Here is a 20,944-nt window from a genome sequence, read left to right on the forward strand (position 1 = left end):
CACTTTATATCTAATATGGAAAGATTTGGAATGCTGTTGTGTATGTATATATACGTATATATACGTATATATACGTATATATATATATATATATATATATATATATATATATATATATATATATATATATATATATATAAATGTATCTGTCTGTCCTTCTGTCTGTCTGTCTGTCTGTCTGTCTGTCTGTCTGTCTGTCTGTCCGTCCGTCCGTCCGTCCGTCCGTCTGTCTGTCTCTCTGTGCCCGGTGGATGGGACCCCTGCTACAAAAGATTATTCAGCGTATTTTCAAGATATTTATCTCAGTTTGTTTTTATTAAGTAAAATGTTCTTCATGCTGATTTTTTTCTTCCACACGTTCATTTCTTTAATCAGCTCCGCATAATAAGACAATAAAAGGCTTTATGTTCATGTAGCTCTTTATTGTCTGTTATTTTTCAGTTATATGAATGTTCCCGTGCCCTGTGCATAACTTAGAGTCAATATCTTATATAATCGATGGCTCTGAAAAGGCTGTCTGTGTCAGTGTCTGTCAGTAAATCCATCCGTTCATCTCCCCTGACACACATTATACTTAAAGCCACTTTATTCTTCTACTAAGGCTTATTGACACAAATAACTTCAAGCACCATCAATTTTCAAAGCCCAGGAAGTTCAATCACTACACAGTGAAAAGTATGATGAATGCGACAAGGTTGTCATGACATCAGCATCGAAAGGTTTTAACATTCAGCCAAAAACAGGTAATTAGATTATTCAGAAAAAACATTCAGGTGAGGCAGTGTTGAAAAGATCATCCTAAAGAGGTGATGAACACCATTTCACACTTCTTATCTGTGTAGTGTTGTGGAACAAGTTACTTCCAGATCTCACTTAAAGCTTTAAACCAGAAACTAGGTGACTTTTGATTTGAACATTGCTGTATATTAGAATAAGACAAAAGTGGGTGGGCTTTATTTATGAGGCAGCAAGTGAACATTTTGACCTCAAAGTTGATGTTAAAAGCAGGAAAAATGAGAAAGCATAAGGATTTGAGTGAGTTTGACAAATTGTGATGTCTAGACGTCTGGGTCTGAGCATCTCCAAAACTGCAGGAGCATAATAAAACCCTGTCACATGAAATACAGCTGCAACTACTCTCACAGCTTCTGCTACAGAAAACTAATCAACACCATATGTGCTGCAAAATGATTAATAAACTTTAGTTCTTTTTGTACAATAATTTCTGAATTCATTTTTATTAGAACATACATTTCTAGGAACCTGGCCGTCTTTTCCACGCATTTTAATCAACATTATCATTATTATCGTCATCAGATGCCTTAAAAAAGATAAAATTAGGTTATTAATGATAAAATAGATGAAAATGTTATGAATTGTTTCCAACATTTTCAGTGAAATGAAATCAGTTTAGTCAGATATGAAGTATAAGAACAGCAATCCACAAATAGGCCACAAACAAACAAAACTTAAATTTAAGTAAATTAATTAGAGATAAAGGGAACACGATTTACGTATTTTGTAGAACGTAATTATTTATTTGTTTTTGCATTCAATATTTTTCATTATTATCGACTGCAGTTGCCAAAGTTACAGACGCTCACTTCCTGGGAGTTGCCAGATTGGTCAATAGTCTGATGATTCAGATATTATAATTTTTCATTTCATAAATCGTTGTCATTTTTTCTGTGATTCTTGTGTTAGTCACATTATGGTTACTATTTTGTGATGAAATGCCACTATACTTTTAGATGAACAAAAAAGCATAATATATTATAATACACATGCATGCAATATATATTGAGCCCAGGGTCTGATCTCAGTGTCTAAACACAGTAATGCTCTTGTGAATGGATGATTCCAAATCTCTGCAGCTATGCTCCAAACCCGGAAAGAAGTCTTCTCTGAAAAATGAACAGTGGAGGAACAGATTACAGAGGATTATTAATTGACAATTATTAATGGATGTCTCAGGTTGATAAATTAGTGATGTTGAATCATTGAACCCAATCTGGCAACCCATTTGTCAGTCGCGCGCCTCACAGTGTTCCAGTTGCAGTTAAATGGCTACACAATAAAACGCGTTGTCATTTCAGTATGTCCTAAACGGGCTTCCGTGACGCATTAGCGAATTATATTAGCATGGGCTGAATCAAATGTATGCACTAAAAGAGAGGAGATTCGAGCTTTATCTTCAGGGCCATTGGTTCACTGGCTGCTAGTTAGCCTGCTAGCTAAGATACAAATATGACATTCTTTGTTAGCCAGCCGGCTAATATTTGTAGACCTGTTTAAATGTGTTTAAACTTCACGTTACCGGTTTGCACATTTTTTGGCGTGAATAACACACGTTTCCAGTAAGACGTTGTCGTTTTCTCCCTTCATGTTTGCAGGTTAAACAATGAGGAACAAAGATGAACCCGAAATTCTTGCGGATTGTACCGGTAGGCAGAAAAAGTCTGGCTGAGTTCCAAATGTTTTTCGAATATCTGTTTAGGGGCACTACCAAGGGCGCAACGTAACGTTCTCGTGCTCTCTTTGTAGTGCTCTTTGGTAGCAATATTGAGTGAATTGGAACACAGCCCGTAGCTCAGTCTCAGCTCAATGTCTGGAAGACGTCTTGTATAAATCATGCTAAGGAACATTGATGTCATGGTTATTTCGTATTTGTATAATAGATGTGGTCGACAATGGAGTGTATTTTATGATTTTTCTTGTGTGTTTAATAGTGTAAACTTTATTTAAAAAAAACAACAGAAATGAAATCAATCCAATGCAATAAAAGCCTCCATCATCATCATCATCATCATCATCCCTGCTTCATTCTCACGAAGTCATCACCATCCAATGATATTTCAAATTAATTATGATATTGATGTATTGATATAACTATTATAATGATCTTATTATGAGCTAATAAAAAGGTAATACATGCTTTCCAAGTTCATACCCTAAAATTAGAACCCCCCCCCCCCTTTTTTTTTGTTCTTTACAGACAATACAGTACCTGAAACCCCAGAAGCCAAGCGTCCATCTAAACCCGGCCCTGTTAAACCCTCCAATCCTGCACTGATGGACTCTGCGTCTTCCGATTCGGAAGTGGAGATATCAGGAAGCTCTATGATCTCGATAGGGTAAAGCGGTAGATCTGCACCAACACTTCAATTTTGTCACATCAAGAAAAGACCTAGCAGCACTTTTTGGTGTTCTCTAGGCCGGGGAAAAGCACCACGACTTCAACTCAGGACCTGTACATGTTGTATGAGGAGGACAACGAAGCAAGAGAAGCGAAGATGGAGACGTCTGACCACGAAAGCCGGGAGAAGGAGACGGTAAGGATCACATGATGTGTTCTTGAAGAGAACTTTACTTTGTTGTTTTTTTTTTTCTCCAAGTTAAACTGTTCCCTAATGGTGATTGTTTGTTCTTCCAGGAGACCAAACATGAACACGCTTCATCAGTGAAGACATCTGGAAACGGAGGTGCTGATAAATTCACTCAGTGGCTCATAAACTTTTCCCTGGTTTCCTGTTTTGTTGTTTTCCAGATGATCAGCTGGGATTAGTTATAAGTAGTGTTTAACAACTCGTCTCATTTCCTGGGCCTTGTCTGTCTCAGTGGCTTTGATGGATTAGCTTTATAATCATGAATTGACGTTTTTTTTTTTTTTTTTTCTCAGATTCAGTGTGTAAAAGGAGGCAAGAGGACATGAATGACGATTCCCAGGAAAGCAACATGAGCAGCAAGAAGAGGCGCGAGTCAATTGTGAGATTGTGTTGCCTTCACATACATCTCTGAGACTCTCGGTCCTAATTCACAGCTTTAGTCACTCCATCTTAATTCATTTATTTATTTATTTTCATTTGGTTCAGAATCCTTACAGTCTGTAAATACGTATTAATAAAAATAATTTCTGGGAAGCCATGTTTAGGATTTTTTTTTATCTCCAAACATATATATCAGATCTATCTACAGAGCTTGTTTTTTTTTTTTTTGTGCATGTTCCTTTTGCTCCCATGCAGCAAACTGGGTCATGTAACAGTATTTACTTTAAGCAAACAAATCTCTAGAAATCCGGATGTTCCGATTTATGTTCATTGAAAAATCCTCCTTTAGCATGAAGATCAGCTTTACACGCTCTCAGCAACTGAACAGTTCAACATTTAGCTGAAATACTTTACTCTTGTAAAACTCATCAGAGATGTTCTTCACTAGTTGGAGATTTCTTTCTTGTGATCCAGTTCATCTCAGAGCAGTTCAGTAGGATTTAGGTGCGGTGACTGGGCAGGCCGTTCCATGATGGATATCAGTCCAGACGACTGTTGTCTTGTCATGCGGTGAAGTCGGTTCCCATGAGCCGCAGTCCAGAAGGAATTGCATGGTGCTGAAGTATGGAATGGGAACCATTGGGTTCAGTTTTCCTTTCACCGTTTTACCTACATGTAGGCATCAGGCATAACATTATGAATGGTGACGTGAATAACACTAATGTCTTCACCGTGGCACCTTTAGTGTTAGTATAGTAGTATGTTTTAACTATGGATCTGCATTAGTCCAAAATGTGTCCAAATTTCACGTGATAATCCTGGAGATATTACGTGGTAAACGTGGCTTCTGTTACACAAGGCACGTCCTGCAGTCTTCAGTTCTTTTAGTCGCTTTAGTGTTTCACTCTGAACAGGTAAATACGGAAGGTTTCTCTTCTCCATCGTGTCACAGTGGTGTTCCTGATCAGGTGTATTGCGATTTCTCCACTACAAAGCTGCGAATGTGAAAATCGCATTAAAAAAACAGCTCAAGGACAGAAACATTATTGCTTTTCAGTCATGGCAGCTGCTGGCTTATCGGTTAATCTTTTCCCCCCGCAGTGATGGACGGCTGCCTGGTCGGCTTATTTGTTACTTGTCGTCGTGAATTCTCCGGAGACGGTGCGTGTGGGAGTTTTGGGTCGTGCCGCTTTGGAGACGAGGGATCGAGACTGAATTTATAAACTTGCTTTTGCCCCTTGAAATGCACTCATCTTAGAAACTGATGAGAGGGAGATGCAGAACATTTTACATTTTGATATTTACAACCTTTTGGGCGGTAACATTACAAAACATTGCATGATATGCTGCAACTTCATGTAAAGAAACATTTTTAATGTAATAAAAAAATTGGGCAAATGTTTGCTATAATCAGAGATGAAACGAAGGTTGCTCATGTCTCAACTGTGAAAATGTAGATACGGTAGCTTCTGTCTATTTTTTTTACAGTCATAGTGAAGAAGGTGTGGCTTCTGTATTAGTCATAGTGAAGGAAGTGTGGCTTTTGTATTAGTCATAGTGAAGGAAGTGTGGCTTTTGTATTACAGTCATAGTGAAGAAGGTGTGGCTTTTGTATTACATTCGTAGTGAAGGTGTGGCTTCTGTATTACAGTCGTAGTGAAGGAGGTGTGGCCTCTGTATTACAGTCGAGTTGAAGGAGGTGTGGCTTCTGTATTACAGTCGAGTTGAAGGAGGTGTGGCTTCTGTATTACAGTTGTAATAAAGATGTGGCTTCTGTATTAGTCATAGTGAAGGAGGTGTGGCTTTTGTATTACAGTCGTAGTAAAGGTGTGGCTTCTGTATTAGTCATAGTGAAGGAGTTGTGGCTTCTGTATAACAGTCGTAGTGGAGGTGTGGCCTCTGTTTTACAAGTAGTTGTGGCCTCTGTATTACAGTCTTAGTGAAAGTGTGGCGTCTGCATTACAGTTGTAGTAATGGAGTTGTGGCCTTTTTATGTAAAATAGCCACACTTCCCTGGAGGCCATGTTTTTTCCCCTTTTTACATTGTGAGGTGAAGTGGCAGCACTTGACTTTATTACAACTTGTAAATGATTATTTACAACCTGCCTCAAATGCAACATTGGAACGAAGCAAATAAGGTAATGTCATTTTTCAATCAGCAGGATACTGATTACATCATTCAAGATGAATATGATGTGTGCTTTCAGTCCATGTTTTCTAGTTCCTTAATTTTTCCAGCTAACTTTTAAAAGCTATTGGACTGGGCATGGAAATGTTTTCTTTTTTATGCCAAGATCTAATTTCAGCAAGAAGCTGCTTACCTTTACATCATAATAAATTGGATAGGACTTACAACAGCACTCAAGATGTTTGAAATTAAAAATCAATATCAGTCAGGTTTGTTCTTTCCTGCCAAAAGGTATCATTATCTGAACGACTGAATTGGTCAGTGTGTTAAGAGCTTTTAGGTCATACAGCAGTTTTATGTACTCTCTGTAGACTGATGATTCGGCTGATGAAGGACCTGAGCCCAGCTGGAGGGAGCAGGAGAGCATGGTGAAGAAGCTGCAGCGTAATTTCCCCCATCTCAACAAGGAGGTGAGTGAGCGGTGTACACAAAAAAACGTTAGAGGAACTATTAAAACTTTATTGTTGAGCTTTTCCATTTTCCTTTAGGAGAAAAACTTCTTTAGAAAGCCAAACAATTAATCCTCCAGACAATCATCCAAGCCTTTGGACCTTTCTGATCCTCGTAAAGTAGGTGTTTGTGAAGAAGGTGTTGCCTCTATTATAGTTTTTGTTAAGGGGGTGTGGCCTTTGTATTGTGGTTTTAGTGAAGGTGTGGCCTCTGTATTGAAGTTTTAGTGAAGGAGGTGTGGCCTCTGCATTACAGTTTTAATGAAGGTGGTGTGGCCTCTATTACATTTGTGGTGAAGGAGGTGTGGCCTCTGTATTACAGATGTAGTGAAGGAGGTGTGGCCTCTGTATTACAGATGTAGTGAAGGGGTGTGGCCTCTGTATTACAGTTTTATTGAAGGTGTGGCTTCTTTACAGTCGTAGTAAAGGTGTAGCCTAGCTTTTTTAATTGAATATAATTAAACTGATTGTATGAAATTCATTATCAACATCTCGATCACACTATAAATGTACTGTATCCGAGAGGCTCTAAATCACATAGTATTCAATTGGCTGCTTACAACGGTATCTTTATATAAACTCTCCAAACTAAACATGCACACCTTGCACATATGTGTGTCCTGTATAGACTGTTTAATTTGACACAAGTGTTCCCGCAGGAGCTACGAGACGTGCTTCATGAACACAGCTGGGTTATCGAGGATGCCCTGGAGGCACTGCGCATGTTCTCGGAACACGGTGAGGACTTTCTGCTGCTTCCTTTCTGCTTGACTGACAAACTGTTTGAATACGGAAGACCCACGAGCTCATGGTGTTGTAATAACGTATGCTTTTGAACAACGTTTGCAGCAGCTGTAATTTGTATGTCGGGTCACACTCCGTGTTGGTAAGCTCAGACGTTTCCGCAGCACCTGCACTGCTGTTTCAGCATTTCCTGACAGGGACTTTAATAAACCGTATTTCACCATAATAGGACGGAGGTGTTGAACCCGGGCGCTCTAAATTGGTTTTGCTCCAGCTCTCAGCACACCTGAGGCAGGTCATCAAGGGCTGTGCAATTTTGATTAACAGGGCAAGATTTGTTTGGTGCTGGAACAGCACAAAAAACCCCCCCTAAAAAATAACCCTGATGGCTTGGTTTCTTTAGGACGGTGTGAAAGAGCTGGACAGAAATTTACGAAGCTTTTATTCAAAGTGACTTACAGGTGAGACGGAATGCAATCCAGAGACTCTGAGAACTGAGAAAGTATAGAAAATACAACAAAAAATGTCTCTCCTCATGCTGCCTGAGACGTTTGAGTGCACTGTATTATGTGTAGGAAATAAAAGTGCTTTTTTTTTTTTTTTTTTTTTTGGAGGAATATTGATTATAAAGATTACCATAAAGTTTAGACAGTTTCTGATTGATTAATAATCTCTTTACTCGAGTGTGCAAGCCTTCCTCAGCTAATGAACACATTATTGTAAATACATTATAGTGGATATTCGTCCATAAACTCCAAAACAACATAGACTCCGCATACATATTACCTTCTATGGATGTTAACGGGAATTAATGGGAATGAACTGGGAATTTTCAAATGTAATGACTAGCCATTAACAGTGGACCTAAATGTATCTTGCAGGATAATTTTTAAAAACAACCAGATTTATTGCAAGTACTGTTGAATATCTACCCTGCATATTCGTCAATCACATGCACACAGCACACTTACTGCAGGGTAACTGAGGCCACACCCCCTAGATGCACTGTGCATTCTTCCATAACATAATGCAGAGAGTTTCTTGAATCCTGCACACAAAATAATGTAAAAAAAAATAAACGGTGAATATTCACGCAAATTACATGAATATTACATAAATATATGTTCAAAACCTTTTTGTGCTGCGTGTGAGCTATTCTGCAACAAAATTATACTAACAAATAAGTAAAGAATTTCATTTTCTATATCTGTGTTAGTTTGCATGCATATCAGTTTATGACCAAACAAAATAGAATAGCCTTTGCCACATGAACATTACAGCGGAATTCTTTTTTCACATATCCCAGCTTGCTCATAATCTGGAGCCAGAGCTCCCCAGGAGCACAAGGGGGTTAAGGGCCTAGCTCAGGGGCCCAAGAGTGGCAGCTTGGCTATACCAGGACTTGAACCCCTGATTTTCCATTGAGCAACCCAGTACCTTAACCACTGAGCTACCACTCCCCAGATGTTTATATTTATGTTTGTATATGTTACAGTTTATATAAATTTCCCCTGGTAAGTTTCAAATTTGGAATGTTTCCAAAATTCCCCAAATGAGGTTCCAATGGAAAGTTTCTAGAAATTTTTTTGGAAAGTTTCTGCCCCCTTGCAACCTTAGCAGTAAATCATTTCCCCATATACATCATCATCATCATTATCATCATCTTCTCTTATCCTCTTAGTGGTGGAGTGCAGCAGCGATGACTCTGACTCGGAACCCGTGCCTTCCTCTGAAATCAAAAGCACAAATCCCACGTCGAACCCCGGCACCTCCGCAATACCTCGGGTCCCAGTCAGACCCATAAACGGCGACAGAGACGCTCGGGCGATGAGGAGACGGAACACGAGAGAAATCCAGAAGCAAGACAGCAGCTCGGAAGACAACACCAGCGACTTCGAGGCGTCGCCCAGACCTTTGGACATGGACTCGGATTCAGATAAAGCCGATGAGAAGCTTCCCAGATTAAAGGCTCAGATCCTGGTCTTCTTCCAGAAGGCCACGGTGGACGAGCTGACTCTGATCGCAGGCTGCTCTCTGAAGAAAGCTCAGAAAATCATTGAGCTGAGACCGTATCAGACGTGGAGCGATCTAGTGAGCGGTTCCTCTTTCACTCTTTTCTTTTTGTGTTTTTTGTTTCTTATCTGCATCTTTTCAGTTTATCAACTAAAACAATAAATGGTAGCCAGCAATGCATTTAACTTAGCAGTTCGTACGAGAGGTGGATTTTACCGATAGCTATGTTGGATCATACTTGCCGATAACCGATTAATCAACCAATAGTTTTGCAAATTTATACTGGATTAAAAAAACAACATAACACTTAATGTAAAATACTGAACTTTATTACAAATAAAACCAATACGGAATCGGGAAAAATCTGTAAAATGAATATATTAATTAAATTAATATAATTGTATACTTAATAAATATTAGAGCGCTCTCAGTGGCATTAGTGATTTGCCCCTAGTAATGAAAGCAGGAAAAACTGTATACATTTTTTCTGATTAACCCACTCCAACAATCAACTTTCGGTCCACCTCTAGTTAGTATGGTTAACTAGGGTTTATATTACGGACGGTTTCCCAAGATTCCCAAGATTCACCGATTTGCATAAAAGTTAATGATGTGATCAATTTTCAAAAGTGTGCATCGGATACAAGTTGGCATTTGTATCTTGATGCATCGTTTTGTTTTTTTTTTATATTTGCATCGGAAGAAACGATTTATTAATATATAATTATTAGTGGATGTTCTATCATTTTATTACATAGAAAGTGTCCAATAATTTGTGACTGATATTTTCTATGTAGACTATTTCTCCTCTCTAAACTGTTTCTCGAGCACGTTCTCTTGCACCGCTGCTGCTACGTGATTATGACGTATCACAACACTACGGAGACTTGTTCTGAGAGTCACATAGAATACAGATCAACATGGCAGAGGTAGAGCTGCATCTTCCTGCAGACGCAACAGGAAAAGAACATCTGGCTTTATAAAAAAAAAATTTTGCACTTCAAAGGTGTGTTTGTAAAATAGGCATGCGTTAGAAGTAAGGACGCACTCAAGTAAATTGATGATTTGCGGTCTGTCTGAACCAAAGAGATGTGCATCGCCTTGGCCTCAGGTTATAAAGATGCACATCCCTAGTTTATAGACCATCTCGTATTAGACATTGCATAAAGATCCTGTAATGTCTAATACGAGATGGTCTATAAACTAGGGATGTGCATCCTCTGTATTAAGAAAAATCCATGTTTTCCACAGGATGAAGTCCTACACAGAGGTAACGGCCTGTCTGCGGATCTGCTCGCTGGCTGTCGAGAGGTCCTGAGGGAGCGAGAGGTGGTACAGGGGCTTATGGTCAAGTGTGAGGAAATTTCCAGAAAGATGACCGGATTGGTGCAGAAGGGTCTGGGATCGATGAGGCAGCCTCACATCCTTACCAGCACGTGGGTTTGCCTTTGGATTGTTTTTTGCCTTTCGGTTATTGTATTTCTGAATAATCTGAATTATTCCATGATTATCCTCTGTGCTGTGTTTTAGATTCGAGCTGAAACCGTATCAGCTGATTGGCCTGAGTTGGCTGACCCTGCTTCACAAGAACCAGCTGAATGGAATCTTGGCGGATGAAATGGTACAAAAAAATAATTATATACTCATTATAATTCGACTTTCATCGTCCTTGTATGGTGTTATAACAGTGTAACATTACAGAAGTATTGTTTTAGTACTTCTGTGTCCTTCATGTTGAAATACAGAGGGTCTTGCTCTAATGTTGTAGCTTGGCAGCATTAAAAACATTCTTTCAGTTTCAGATTTGTTGTTCACCTTCTCGCACACTGTGCGCTCTAAGTACAGATGTACAAATGTTATTTATTGCATCATCATTATAGGCTGTATATTAACTTATTGGGAGAAAACCAATAGTCTATGAATCTTCGACTATTCGGGGTCACTCCTGCCATATATACACAGTGCAGAATGTGAACATGGGCATATTTTCTACTTGAGTTGTTTTGCTGAGCAGGTTCTTGGTCCAAATAATGCTAAGATCTTGATATCCTGGACCCATAAATTGCTATGAAAGGATTATGCATGATGATGGATTAAATATGAAAAAAGGAGAAATCTACACTAATTATTATAATTTTTTTTTTTGCAGGGTTTGGGAAAGACCATCCAAGTCATTTCATTCCTGGCGCAGCTTTATCAGGAAGGGAACAGAGGACCGCATCTCATCACAGTGCCTTCTTCCACGCTTGGTGAGAGGAGCGATTGCCATCAAGCATACCTTTTTAAAACATTTGCGCTTTATCTGAAATTTTTTTCCTGTTGACAGATAACTGGGTTCGTGAGCTTAACCTTTGGTGCCCGAGCTTTAAAGTGCTGGTTTACTACGGTAAGGTTCAGAGCAGTAGTGATGAGACGTGATGAATTGATTTTTGTGAACTGTAAAGTCACCTAAACCACGGTGTCTGTGTAGGGTCCGTCGAGGAACGGAAATGCATCCGCTATGAGATCCTGAACGAAGAAGTGGATTATAGCATCATCGTCTCGACGTGAGTCTTTTGAGCTGCTTTGTAACATGACTAGATAAAGAATAAAGATATTCAATTTAAATTCGTCACTATACATGTCTCCATTATGAGCGCGCCAATGGCAACGGTGGCACGAAAAAACTTCCTGAGGAAGAAACCTTGAGAGGAACCAGACTCAAATAGGAGCCCGTTCTCACCTGGGTGACACCGGATGTTTATTCCTTACAATTTTCACATGAAGTGTTTTGGTAAAGTTACACGCTGTTACTGAGACATGAGTGCTAAACCGTTACACTGGTAGTTCAAATCCTTTGCAGCAAAACTCTTCATATTAATTGCAGGCCAAAGCCATATTCATGGTTACCACATGATACCATTCACAGTAATCACAGATGGATTTGATCATTCAAGAAATAGGAATAGTTCCATGCAGAAGCTCATAGTGATGACTCCAGTTGATGTTGAATCACTTCGAGAAACGATAAGAAAAAGTAAAAAAAACTGGTACTACGGTACTGTATTCCGCATAAAAATTACAAATTAATGCAGCGCTAAAAGGTAGTGATGCATGGCAGCTGAGTTTGGAATCGATCTATTGACTGCTGTAAGACCGATTGGAAAGCACGTGTTCGCGTAATCCCACACATCAATGCAGGACCTCAAGCTGTGTGGGAAATTCTCCTTAGAAACGAAGTAATAAACGCTCAATGTTTCGGGAAGAAAAAAGGCGCTTTATGTGGTCACGTGTACTTTATAGAACATATCTCAATGATGTTAGAAAGCTGGGTTCAAAGTGCAAGGTCAGCTATTTTACAGTGGGCACAGAGGGTTAAGGGCCTTTCTCAAGGGTCCCAAGAGCGGCAGTTTGGCGATACCTGGGGGCTTAAACCACCACCTCCTGAAAAGTAACCCAGAGCCTTAACCACTGATTATCTCTATATCATGGCACCTGTTAGTGGGTGTGATTTTATTAGGCTGCAAGTAAACATTTTGTTCTCAAAGTCAATGTGTTAGAAGCAGGAAAAATGGGCAAGCGCTGGGAGTTTGACCAGGACCAGACTGTGATGGCTAGACGTCTGGTCAGAGCATCTCCATAACATGTAACATCGTGATTGCACACTTACTCTATAAGATTCTGATTGGAGACCTACGTCCCCTTTCAGTGCGAGATGCAGGTGAAGGCGAGAGTTGGTGCATTTACAGTCCTAAAGAATGTCGTTCACGTTTATTTTTCACTTTGGTATATGCATACTTGAGAAAACAGAATGCCAATAACTATGTATTGCGCAATAAATAACGTGCACTTAGTATGATTTTCCAGCGAACTCGAAACTGAACGACACTTGCGTGCTTTTGATGCCGGTGATGTTAGAAATGTTAGACAGTTGTTAGAAATTAGCAGAACATGCATAGCTGATAATAAATTACATCACTGATAAGAATGGATGCGTGTATATGTGTGTCCATGGGTCACTTATCGGGACCAGTGACCGGGTATAACACATTTTTTACAACTGTAGCAGATATTCGCAAACAGAAGCTTAGGGACAATAGTCTATACATTTCAAAATGGAAAACATTTATTTTAAAACCATAATACATTTTTGTTAAAGATATCTTGGTATAATATTATATGTATCTTTATATGTAGCATAGTTTATATACGCGCTTTCAATCAACATTCAAAACTAACTAACTAAGTGGCCTGTAAAGAGAGATTTCATATTTCAACCAATTTTACTCTGAATAGCTGATTTTAGTCTGACAATAGTCTGTTTGGAAATCTCCAACTTTAAATAGCTTTTTATGTGCAGCCGAGCAACATTATAAAATCATGAAGGTAAGAATAAAGGTTCTTCAAAATTCAAACAGTCTTAATCTTGAGTCATGATTTTCCTCTGAGAAAAGGTAAACTCTTCCTCACTGTCCAGAACCATCTCAAGTGCTTCTCAAACTTTTTATACAAATATTTATGTCTGTAAGGCACGTATTCACTGAGATGGGGCAGAGCGAGCATCCTGGTTGTTTTCTTTATTTTACATAAGCACAGCATTTTGTTATTAGGAGTGTATAGAAATAAAAGTAGACCCTTTACAGATTTTAATAATGTATTGCTCTTATCAGTACGGTCAAAAAAGACAGAGTAATTGAAGTTTGTTTTGGCGTTATGAAAAAAAAAAAAAAAAGACAAACACACTGGTGCATTTGTCGCCCCCCAGAGGGTTGATGGCTTAATTAGACAGTTAATTTGTTTTCTTTTTTTCTTTTTTTACATATGTATTGTTTATTTTTACACTCCCAGATACAACCTGGCCATCGGGAACTCCAGCGATCGCAGCCTGTTCCGCAAGCTCAAACTGGAATATGCTGTGTTCGACGAAGGACACATGCTGAAGAACATGAGCTCACTGCGATATCGCCATCTCATGGGCATCAACGTAAGTAAAATGCATGTGGTAAAGGTGTCCCTGGAGGGGTGGAGCATCATTATGAGTGCTGTGTGTGTGTGTGCTCTATAGGCCAAATATCGGCTGCTGCTGACTGGAACGCCGCTACAGAATAACCTCCTAGAGCTGATGTCTCTACTTAACTTCATCATGCCCAACATGTTCTCCAGCAGCACCTCACAGATCGCCAAGATGTTCTCTATGGTAGGAAACTCTCTATACAATGTTCCACTCAGCCCTGATGCATTTTGGAGTGTAGGTCACAGGTGTAGGTTACAAACAAACAGTACAAATTTATTTTTTACAACCATCTTCAACGTCGGGGTTGAATGCTACAATCTGATAGGTCAGAAAGTGCTCAGTGTTTTTGTGTAACGTGACTGAAAGGTTCATATCTATAGTATCTATGGAACCAACACAACTTGTAAGGCAGATGATCTAAGTGGTCTAATCAGAATAACACTCTAGGAACACCTTGGACGTCTGATTGAAAGGTCAGGAGTGCAAATCCCTGCACCACCAACCTGCCACTGTTGGGCCCTTGAGCAAGGCCCTTAACTCTCATCTGCTCACTTGTAAAAATGGGATAAATGTAAGTCATTCTGGATAAGGAATCTGAAGAGCATTATTTTTGTATAGCATCACAGAATGTCATGTATTAGTCTTTATATAATAATATAGGGTGTAAAAAGTACAAAGAATTCACGGTTCGGTACATAGCTCGCTTTTTATGTCACGGTTCGGTACAATTTCAGTACAGTTAGGGGGAAGAAATGAAAATTTCACTCATTCCAGTTTCTCAACATTATTTATAACACTAATCTTTGAAGATTCTTATTAGGAGTTGAGAATCCTGTATTATTCAGTGATCCCCAAAAAAACCCTCGAATAATCCTTTTTCTAAGACTGTTTTTGGCTTCCTTGGTTTAATTCAGGCTTAAACTCCTTTAATTCAAGACCAGTCAAACAGGCTAATACCCATAATAGCCGAATAGTAAATACAACTGAATTTCCATCTCTGTAACCACAGCTCTCGGCGTAAAGGATAAACCCGGCCTTGCCAGTGTATCACATTTAATGGTTGAACTGCTCAAATCAGCAAGAAAACTAAACATAGAATGTAAACACGGTTTCAAAATAAATCTCTTTTCCCAAAAGCAGATTTGCACCAAAGCTCTGAGTCTAATGTTATGAGCAAGTAATTAAATTCTCTCGTACACAAAATGGTTTCCTGCCTCCAAGCACCGTCCAGTTTTTCCAAATCTGGAACACAGTGATTTAAAAAGTCGTTTATCAAAAATGAACAAAAACGCAGACGGAATTGTACAACTAATACACTTTCTGGACAAAAGTATTGGGACACCTGACTTTTTCCAGCCATATGTGGTTCTTCCCTAAATTGGGCATAACATTATGGCCACCTAACTAATATTGTGTTGGTTTCCCATTTTGCTGCCAAAACAGTCGTGACCCATCAAGCATCAACAGCATGAACGTCTTCAGCAGTTTGAGCTACAGGAGCTCGTCTGTTGGATCGAACCACATGGACCAGCCTTCGCTCCCCACGTGTATTAATGAGCCTCGGCTGCCCACGACCCTGTCGCCGGTTCACCACTATTACTTCCTTTTATGCACTTTTAATAAATACTGACCACTGCAGACCAGGAACATCCCACAAGAGCTGAAGTTTTGGAGACGCTGTGACCCAGACGTCTAGACATCACAATTTGGTCCTTGTCAAACTCACTCCTTACACTTTACCATTTTTCCTGCATCTAACACGTCAACTTTTAGGACAAGATGTTCACTTGCTGTCTAATAAATCCTACCCTCTAACAGGTGCCATGATGAAGAGATCATTAGTGTTATTCACTTCACTAGTCATAATGTTATAATTGGTGTAGGATCCAGTTTTCCCTTCACTTGACCTAAGGGACCCGAGCATGTTCCTGTTCCAGCATGACAGTGCCCCTGTGTACAAAGCCAGCTCCATGAAGATCTGCTTTTTCTAACAGCAAATTTTAACAGCTGATTCTAACAACAATTAAAGACTAAATGTGGAATGTGATGTTAAAAAAAAGAATACTTCAATCTTATGTTTTGGTGTACACAATCGTTTGTCCATAAAGTGTATAATTCCATTACGGACTAAAATCCATAAACGTCCGGCTTCTGGTTTTGTTGTTTAGTCTGAGAACACGGCGCAGCTGAACAGCTTAAGTAGCTTAATAATGTGTGTGGAAGTGATTATGGGAAGATTTGAGGGTGTATTTACGGGTAGGGGGGGGGGGGGGGGGGGGTTTGTGCTTTTCATACTTCAGCTCACCTGATTGATTCCCAAAAAGAGCTTTAATTGAACATTTCAGACCTGGAAAAGAAGTGTGCAGTGATGTGGCTGTGTGGAATCAGGAACGGAAACGCAGTCCTAAAGCGATGCCAAGCTGAGCTCATGTGTGTGTGTGTGTGTGTGTGTGTATATTTGTATGCGTATGGGTGTGTATTTAGAAATCCTCGGAGGAGCAGAGCAGCTTTGAGAAGGACCGGATTGCTCACGCCAAACTCATTATGAAACCCTTTATCCTGCGGCGTATCAAAAGCGAGGTATTGCGCAGCCATGTGCATGTGAGCCCATGCAGATTGTGTTTGTGTGTGTTTGTGTGTGTGTGTGTGTATTGAGGTGGGGGTATGGGGCACATTAACTCTGATGCATTATACATCAGCGTATGCTCTTTTGAATTCTCAATTCTGATTGGGTGGATAGATTTTCAGTAACAGCAGCCCTGACTGTGCTTCCAGCTTCAAGGCAAAACCACAGGATTTGATTAATGTGCTTGTTCTAACATTAGCGTTTCTTTTGTAACCGCTTTTTCACAGAGAGGAAGGAAGACGCTCCATATAATCGAAGGGGTTCACTATTGATTGACAACAGCAACAATCGAGCCGACTACACTATGCTAAGTTATAAAAAAAAATATATAATATTCAGGGGGTGGCACTGCCCTCCAACCAAGGGACTCTAAACAATAATTAAACCTACGTGGAGAAAAACTACGTAGTAAAGCTAGCAAACAGCAAAACTAAAAACTGCAATGCTAGCAGGTACTTGCTCTTTATTGGTCCCTTTTTTTCAGCCACCATGTAATTACAATTGACCGGTGACTCCAGCTATATGTGACGGCAGAGAGACAGAGACAGAGTGCAAAAAAAGGGAGGGGGGGATAGAAAAACACAGTAAACAGCACAGACACGTAACATGCAAAACAAGGTTTTGATATAAGAAGCCTACTGAGCGTTTATGTTGTTCTCACCAGGTCCTGAAGCAGCTGCCTGCCAAGGAGGAGCAGACTGAGTTCTGCGCCATGAGCGAGAAACAGCAGCAGCTTTATGACACACTGTTCAGCAAACTAAAGCGTGCCGGCAGCACAGAGAGTATGTTGGAGGAAGACGATTATGATGATTATGATGATGAGGATAAAACATTTCTTTTTTTGTCAGCTCACTTTAAAAAAATTTTTTTTTATTTACAATACTCCGTATTAACTTATTTATATGATTGCAAACATACACATGTGTCATATTAACAAGATATTAATTTGTACCAATTAAGAGAAATTGTAACCAGAAGAGACAACAGCATGCATAATCATTATCTTGATCATCCGTAATTCATTGCGAGACCCAGGCAAGACCGCTACTGTAATAATTTCTTATATTCCAGCTAGTCTCTGAGTAACACCCTGTCTGTCATGTGTCCCCACACACAGAACGGGAGCTGACCAATGTCATGATGCAGCTGAGGAAGATGGCCAATCACCCGCTCCTGCACCGCCAGTATTACTCCAGCAGACGCCTCGCAGCCATGAGCAAACTCATGCTCAAGGTTTTTGCACATTATTCATTCTGACGTTATAATATCCACAGGCAAAATAGCAGATTGAAGCTTCATAATTCAATGACTGGTGAAGCCGTTTGTCAGTGGACAGGTTATATAATATTTCTCATTATATAACACACATAAAACATGCTTCTAGACACTTTATATTTTTGCAAATAAACATAAATATTAGTAAATAAGGTTTGATTAGACGAGTATGAAGTTTGGGCAAAATACCCTGATTTAATACAAGACCCCTAGTTAATCAATATTCTTACCATCTTGTGACTTTTTTAAACAAAGCCTATATATATTTGTGGCATTTGGCAGACTCCCTTATTATCCAGAGTGACTACCTAGGTCTCCCCAAATTTCTGCCCATATTGTGTAAATTAATATATTTTCTATATGAATACAATATATGAAATATTATACGTGGCGTTCCCTGAATTAATTGTGGCCTTACAGGAGCCGAGTCACCGTGACTCAGACCCAGTTCTGATCGAGGAGGACATGACTGTGATGTCAGATTTCGAGCTGCATCGTCTGTGCCAGCAGTACCCTACACTGGTGGACCATCAGCTGACCACAGAGCAGCTGCTGGACTCAGGGAAGCTCCACCTCCTCACACCCCTTCTTACGGACCTCAAAGAACAAGTAGGTGCCTCCAGGGTGATCAAGCACCAAACAGCTATTATTCAATGCTAACGTTCCATCCGCATCTCTGCATCTGACGCTTTGTCTTCCTCAGGGTCACCGCGTGGCCCTTTTCAGCCAGTTCACCATGATGCTGGACATCCTGGAGGTGCTGCTCAAACACCACAAGCACAGGTACATCCGAATGGACGGTTCCACGCCGATGAGCAACAGGTAAGTTGTCCCATTTTTTTTAATCGATCAGACAGTGAGTTATAACCACTTTACATTTAACAGGGTTCCTACGCATTTTGGAACAGTATGAAAAAGTATGGAATTTGATTTTCAGGTCTGGATTACTATTCTGGAACACTATTGACAAATACTTGTTTCCAAACCATTGCCTTATTTGGTTTTCTAAAATATCAAGTTTTATTAAAATAAAACGGAGGCTACATCTACACTAATCGGGATACGTATGAAAACTGCATTTTTGTCTATAAATTCTTTATTTTAATCGTGCTCATATACATTAAAATGTCTGAAACCGCTCGCGTCCTTGCACTGTGCACAAGCAAAACATAAGACGATTCGACCTGCGTCATTTCCGTCTGCTGTTTTTTTTATAATGTTGCGGCAACGACAAAAGCCTCAGTTTCCGCAGTCCACACTGCGATGTAAACATTTGTAATTGATCCACTTTGGGGAGCTACGTTTTCGCTGCTGTTTCAGTGTGGACGGAAGGCCAAAAAACAAAAATATGCGTTTTCAAACAAAACATATTCATGTGTAAATGGCCAGAAGGTGGAGTAAGGAGCTGACTCGCAGCGCTCCCAGAAGATCGGTGCTAGACCGGATCTGCACAGCTGTGATTGGTTGTTATGTTGTGATGCAGCAGTTGCCAGGAAATTACAGCACCCCATACCGTGCGACTAAACACATGGAAAACATCACAAATTCTGTTTCTAATGTACATCAGGGATTGTAATGTAACGCATGTTATAGTTGGATTTCAGATGTTAGATACGGTCTTAAAAACCTACAAGGCTGTCTGCATCTTTGAGTCTGGAAAAGTATATAATTTCACAATGAACAATGTTTATGAACCCTAATTTAACCTTATTCAGCTCATCCCACGATCCATGTCCTCTGTCCATTACAACAGGATCGTGCTGATTGACCAGTTTAACACGGACCTGGACATCTTTGTGTTCCTACTGTCGACTAGAGCCGGAGGACTCGGCATCAACCTGACGTCCGCTAACGTCGTCATCCTGCACGACATCGACTGCAATCCCTACAACGACAAGCAGGCCGAGGACCGCTGCCACCGCGTCGGACAAACCAGGTCAGAACTTGTGTATGAAGAGTGAACAATTCTCACACTACTATTTAGGACATAGGATTGAAAGGACACTGTATGGACAAAAGTATAAGAACACATATCTCAACAAGCACACTCTAAAATCTAGTAGAACTAATAGTAGTGCGTATTAGTGTAGCTTTTAAGGGCTATTAGCATGACATTTGCATAAATTGATTAGCAACCTGTGTCAAAGTCAACGATTATAAATAAGTGCTATAAACAGCCTTTTGTCTGACGCAGGAATGTTAAAGTGATCAAGCTGATAAGCAAAGACTCTATAGAGGACGCCATGCTTCGCATCGGCCAGAGGAAACTCAAACTGGAGCAGGACATGACCGCCACAGAGGAAGGTGAGCTTTCTGATTAATCCGCAGTGACACCAAATACTATCACTGATCTAACATGACGTGCTGATGTGATTAATTCGCCAACATCTGGGTCATATTCTGCATTCATCCAGGCGATGAAGACACCTTTCCTGATGACATGGCCTCCCTCCTGAAAGCTTCCCTGGGACTCTGAGGAGCAGAGGAACACTGTGTGTGTTCGTGAGAGTGTTTCGTTACATTTCAACTGAGTACTGTAACAAAAATCAAGACTGACTGACTTGCTGTTAAAAAGGTGCGCTGATTGTGTACGATTAAACCGGAGATGTAATTTTATACATTCTCTGGAATACTTCAACATTCTGGAAAGACTTATCCTAATGTCTGGTTTAGTTTACAATTGTAATAAAGTATTGTACGGTTTGTGTTTTTTTTTTTTGTTGAAAAAAACCCTCAGTGTTTGCCAAATGTCTAAGTAATAAATACATATTACTGTTTTTCTTTTTTCCCCCACTTACTTATGTTTTGTATTATTGTAGTCTTACCATTGCTCTTTAAAATATTAATAATCATCATCATTTTGATCTGTGAAAGAAAGATTATCTGGAA

At 39.8% G+C, this 20,944-nt stretch overlaps 1 protein-coding gene and 1 long non-coding RNA gene across 2 annotated transcripts in view; one reads left to right on the top strand and one right to left on the bottom strand.

The window, feature by feature from the left end:
• LOC310741248 overlaps window positions 1-20,944 on the bottom strand; it is a 248,859-nt gene that overhangs the window by 72,134 nt on the left and 155,781 nt on the right. The window lies entirely within an intron of this gene.
• On the top strand, window positions 2,004-20,832 carry smarcad1b (SNF2 related chromatin remodeling ATPase with DExD box 1b). Its single transcript, XM_083568694.1, has 23 exons — window positions 2,004-2,444; window positions 2,996-3,134; window positions 3,215-3,332; window positions 3,434-3,482; window positions 3,680-3,765; window positions 6,267-6,365; window positions 7,064-7,142; window positions 8,830-9,239; window positions 10,413-10,597; window positions 10,692-10,782; window positions 11,311-11,410; window positions 11,488-11,547; window positions 11,632-11,707; window positions 13,989-14,124; window positions 14,206-14,337; window positions 16,639-16,734; window positions 17,445-17,562; window positions 17,898-18,013; window positions 18,476-18,664; window positions 18,759-18,877; window positions 19,809-19,991; window positions 20,250-20,359; window positions 20,470-20,832. The coding sequence occupies exons 1-23, from the start codon at window positions 2,402-2,404 to the stop codon at window positions 20,529-20,531; spliced, it is 2,796 nt and encodes a 931-aa protein (XP_083424820.1). The 5' UTR covers window positions 2,004-2,401; the 3' UTR covers window positions 20,532-20,832.

This window comes from Silurus aristotelis (genome assembly GCF_946808225.1).
Source record: "Silurus aristotelis genome assembly, chromosome: 18".
In the NCBI taxonomy this organism is placed as follows: Eukaryota; Metazoa; Chordata; class Actinopteri; order Siluriformes; family Siluridae; genus Silurus; species Silurus aristotelis.

Bases quoted from the DNA above. Each gene is read 5' to 3' on its own strand.
- smarcad1b (XM_083568694.1), top strand. From the start codon at position 2,402: ATGAGGAACAAAGATGAACCCGAAATTCTTGCGGATTGTACCG. The intron at 3,766-6,266 runs GTGAGATTGTGT...TACTCTCTGTAG, and splicing joins AGAAGAGGCGCGAGTCAATT to ACTGATGATTCGGCTGATGA. The intron at 9,240-10,412 runs GTGAGCGGTTCC...TGTTTTCCACAG, and splicing joins ATCAGACGTGGAGCGATCTA to GATGAAGTCCTACACAGAGG.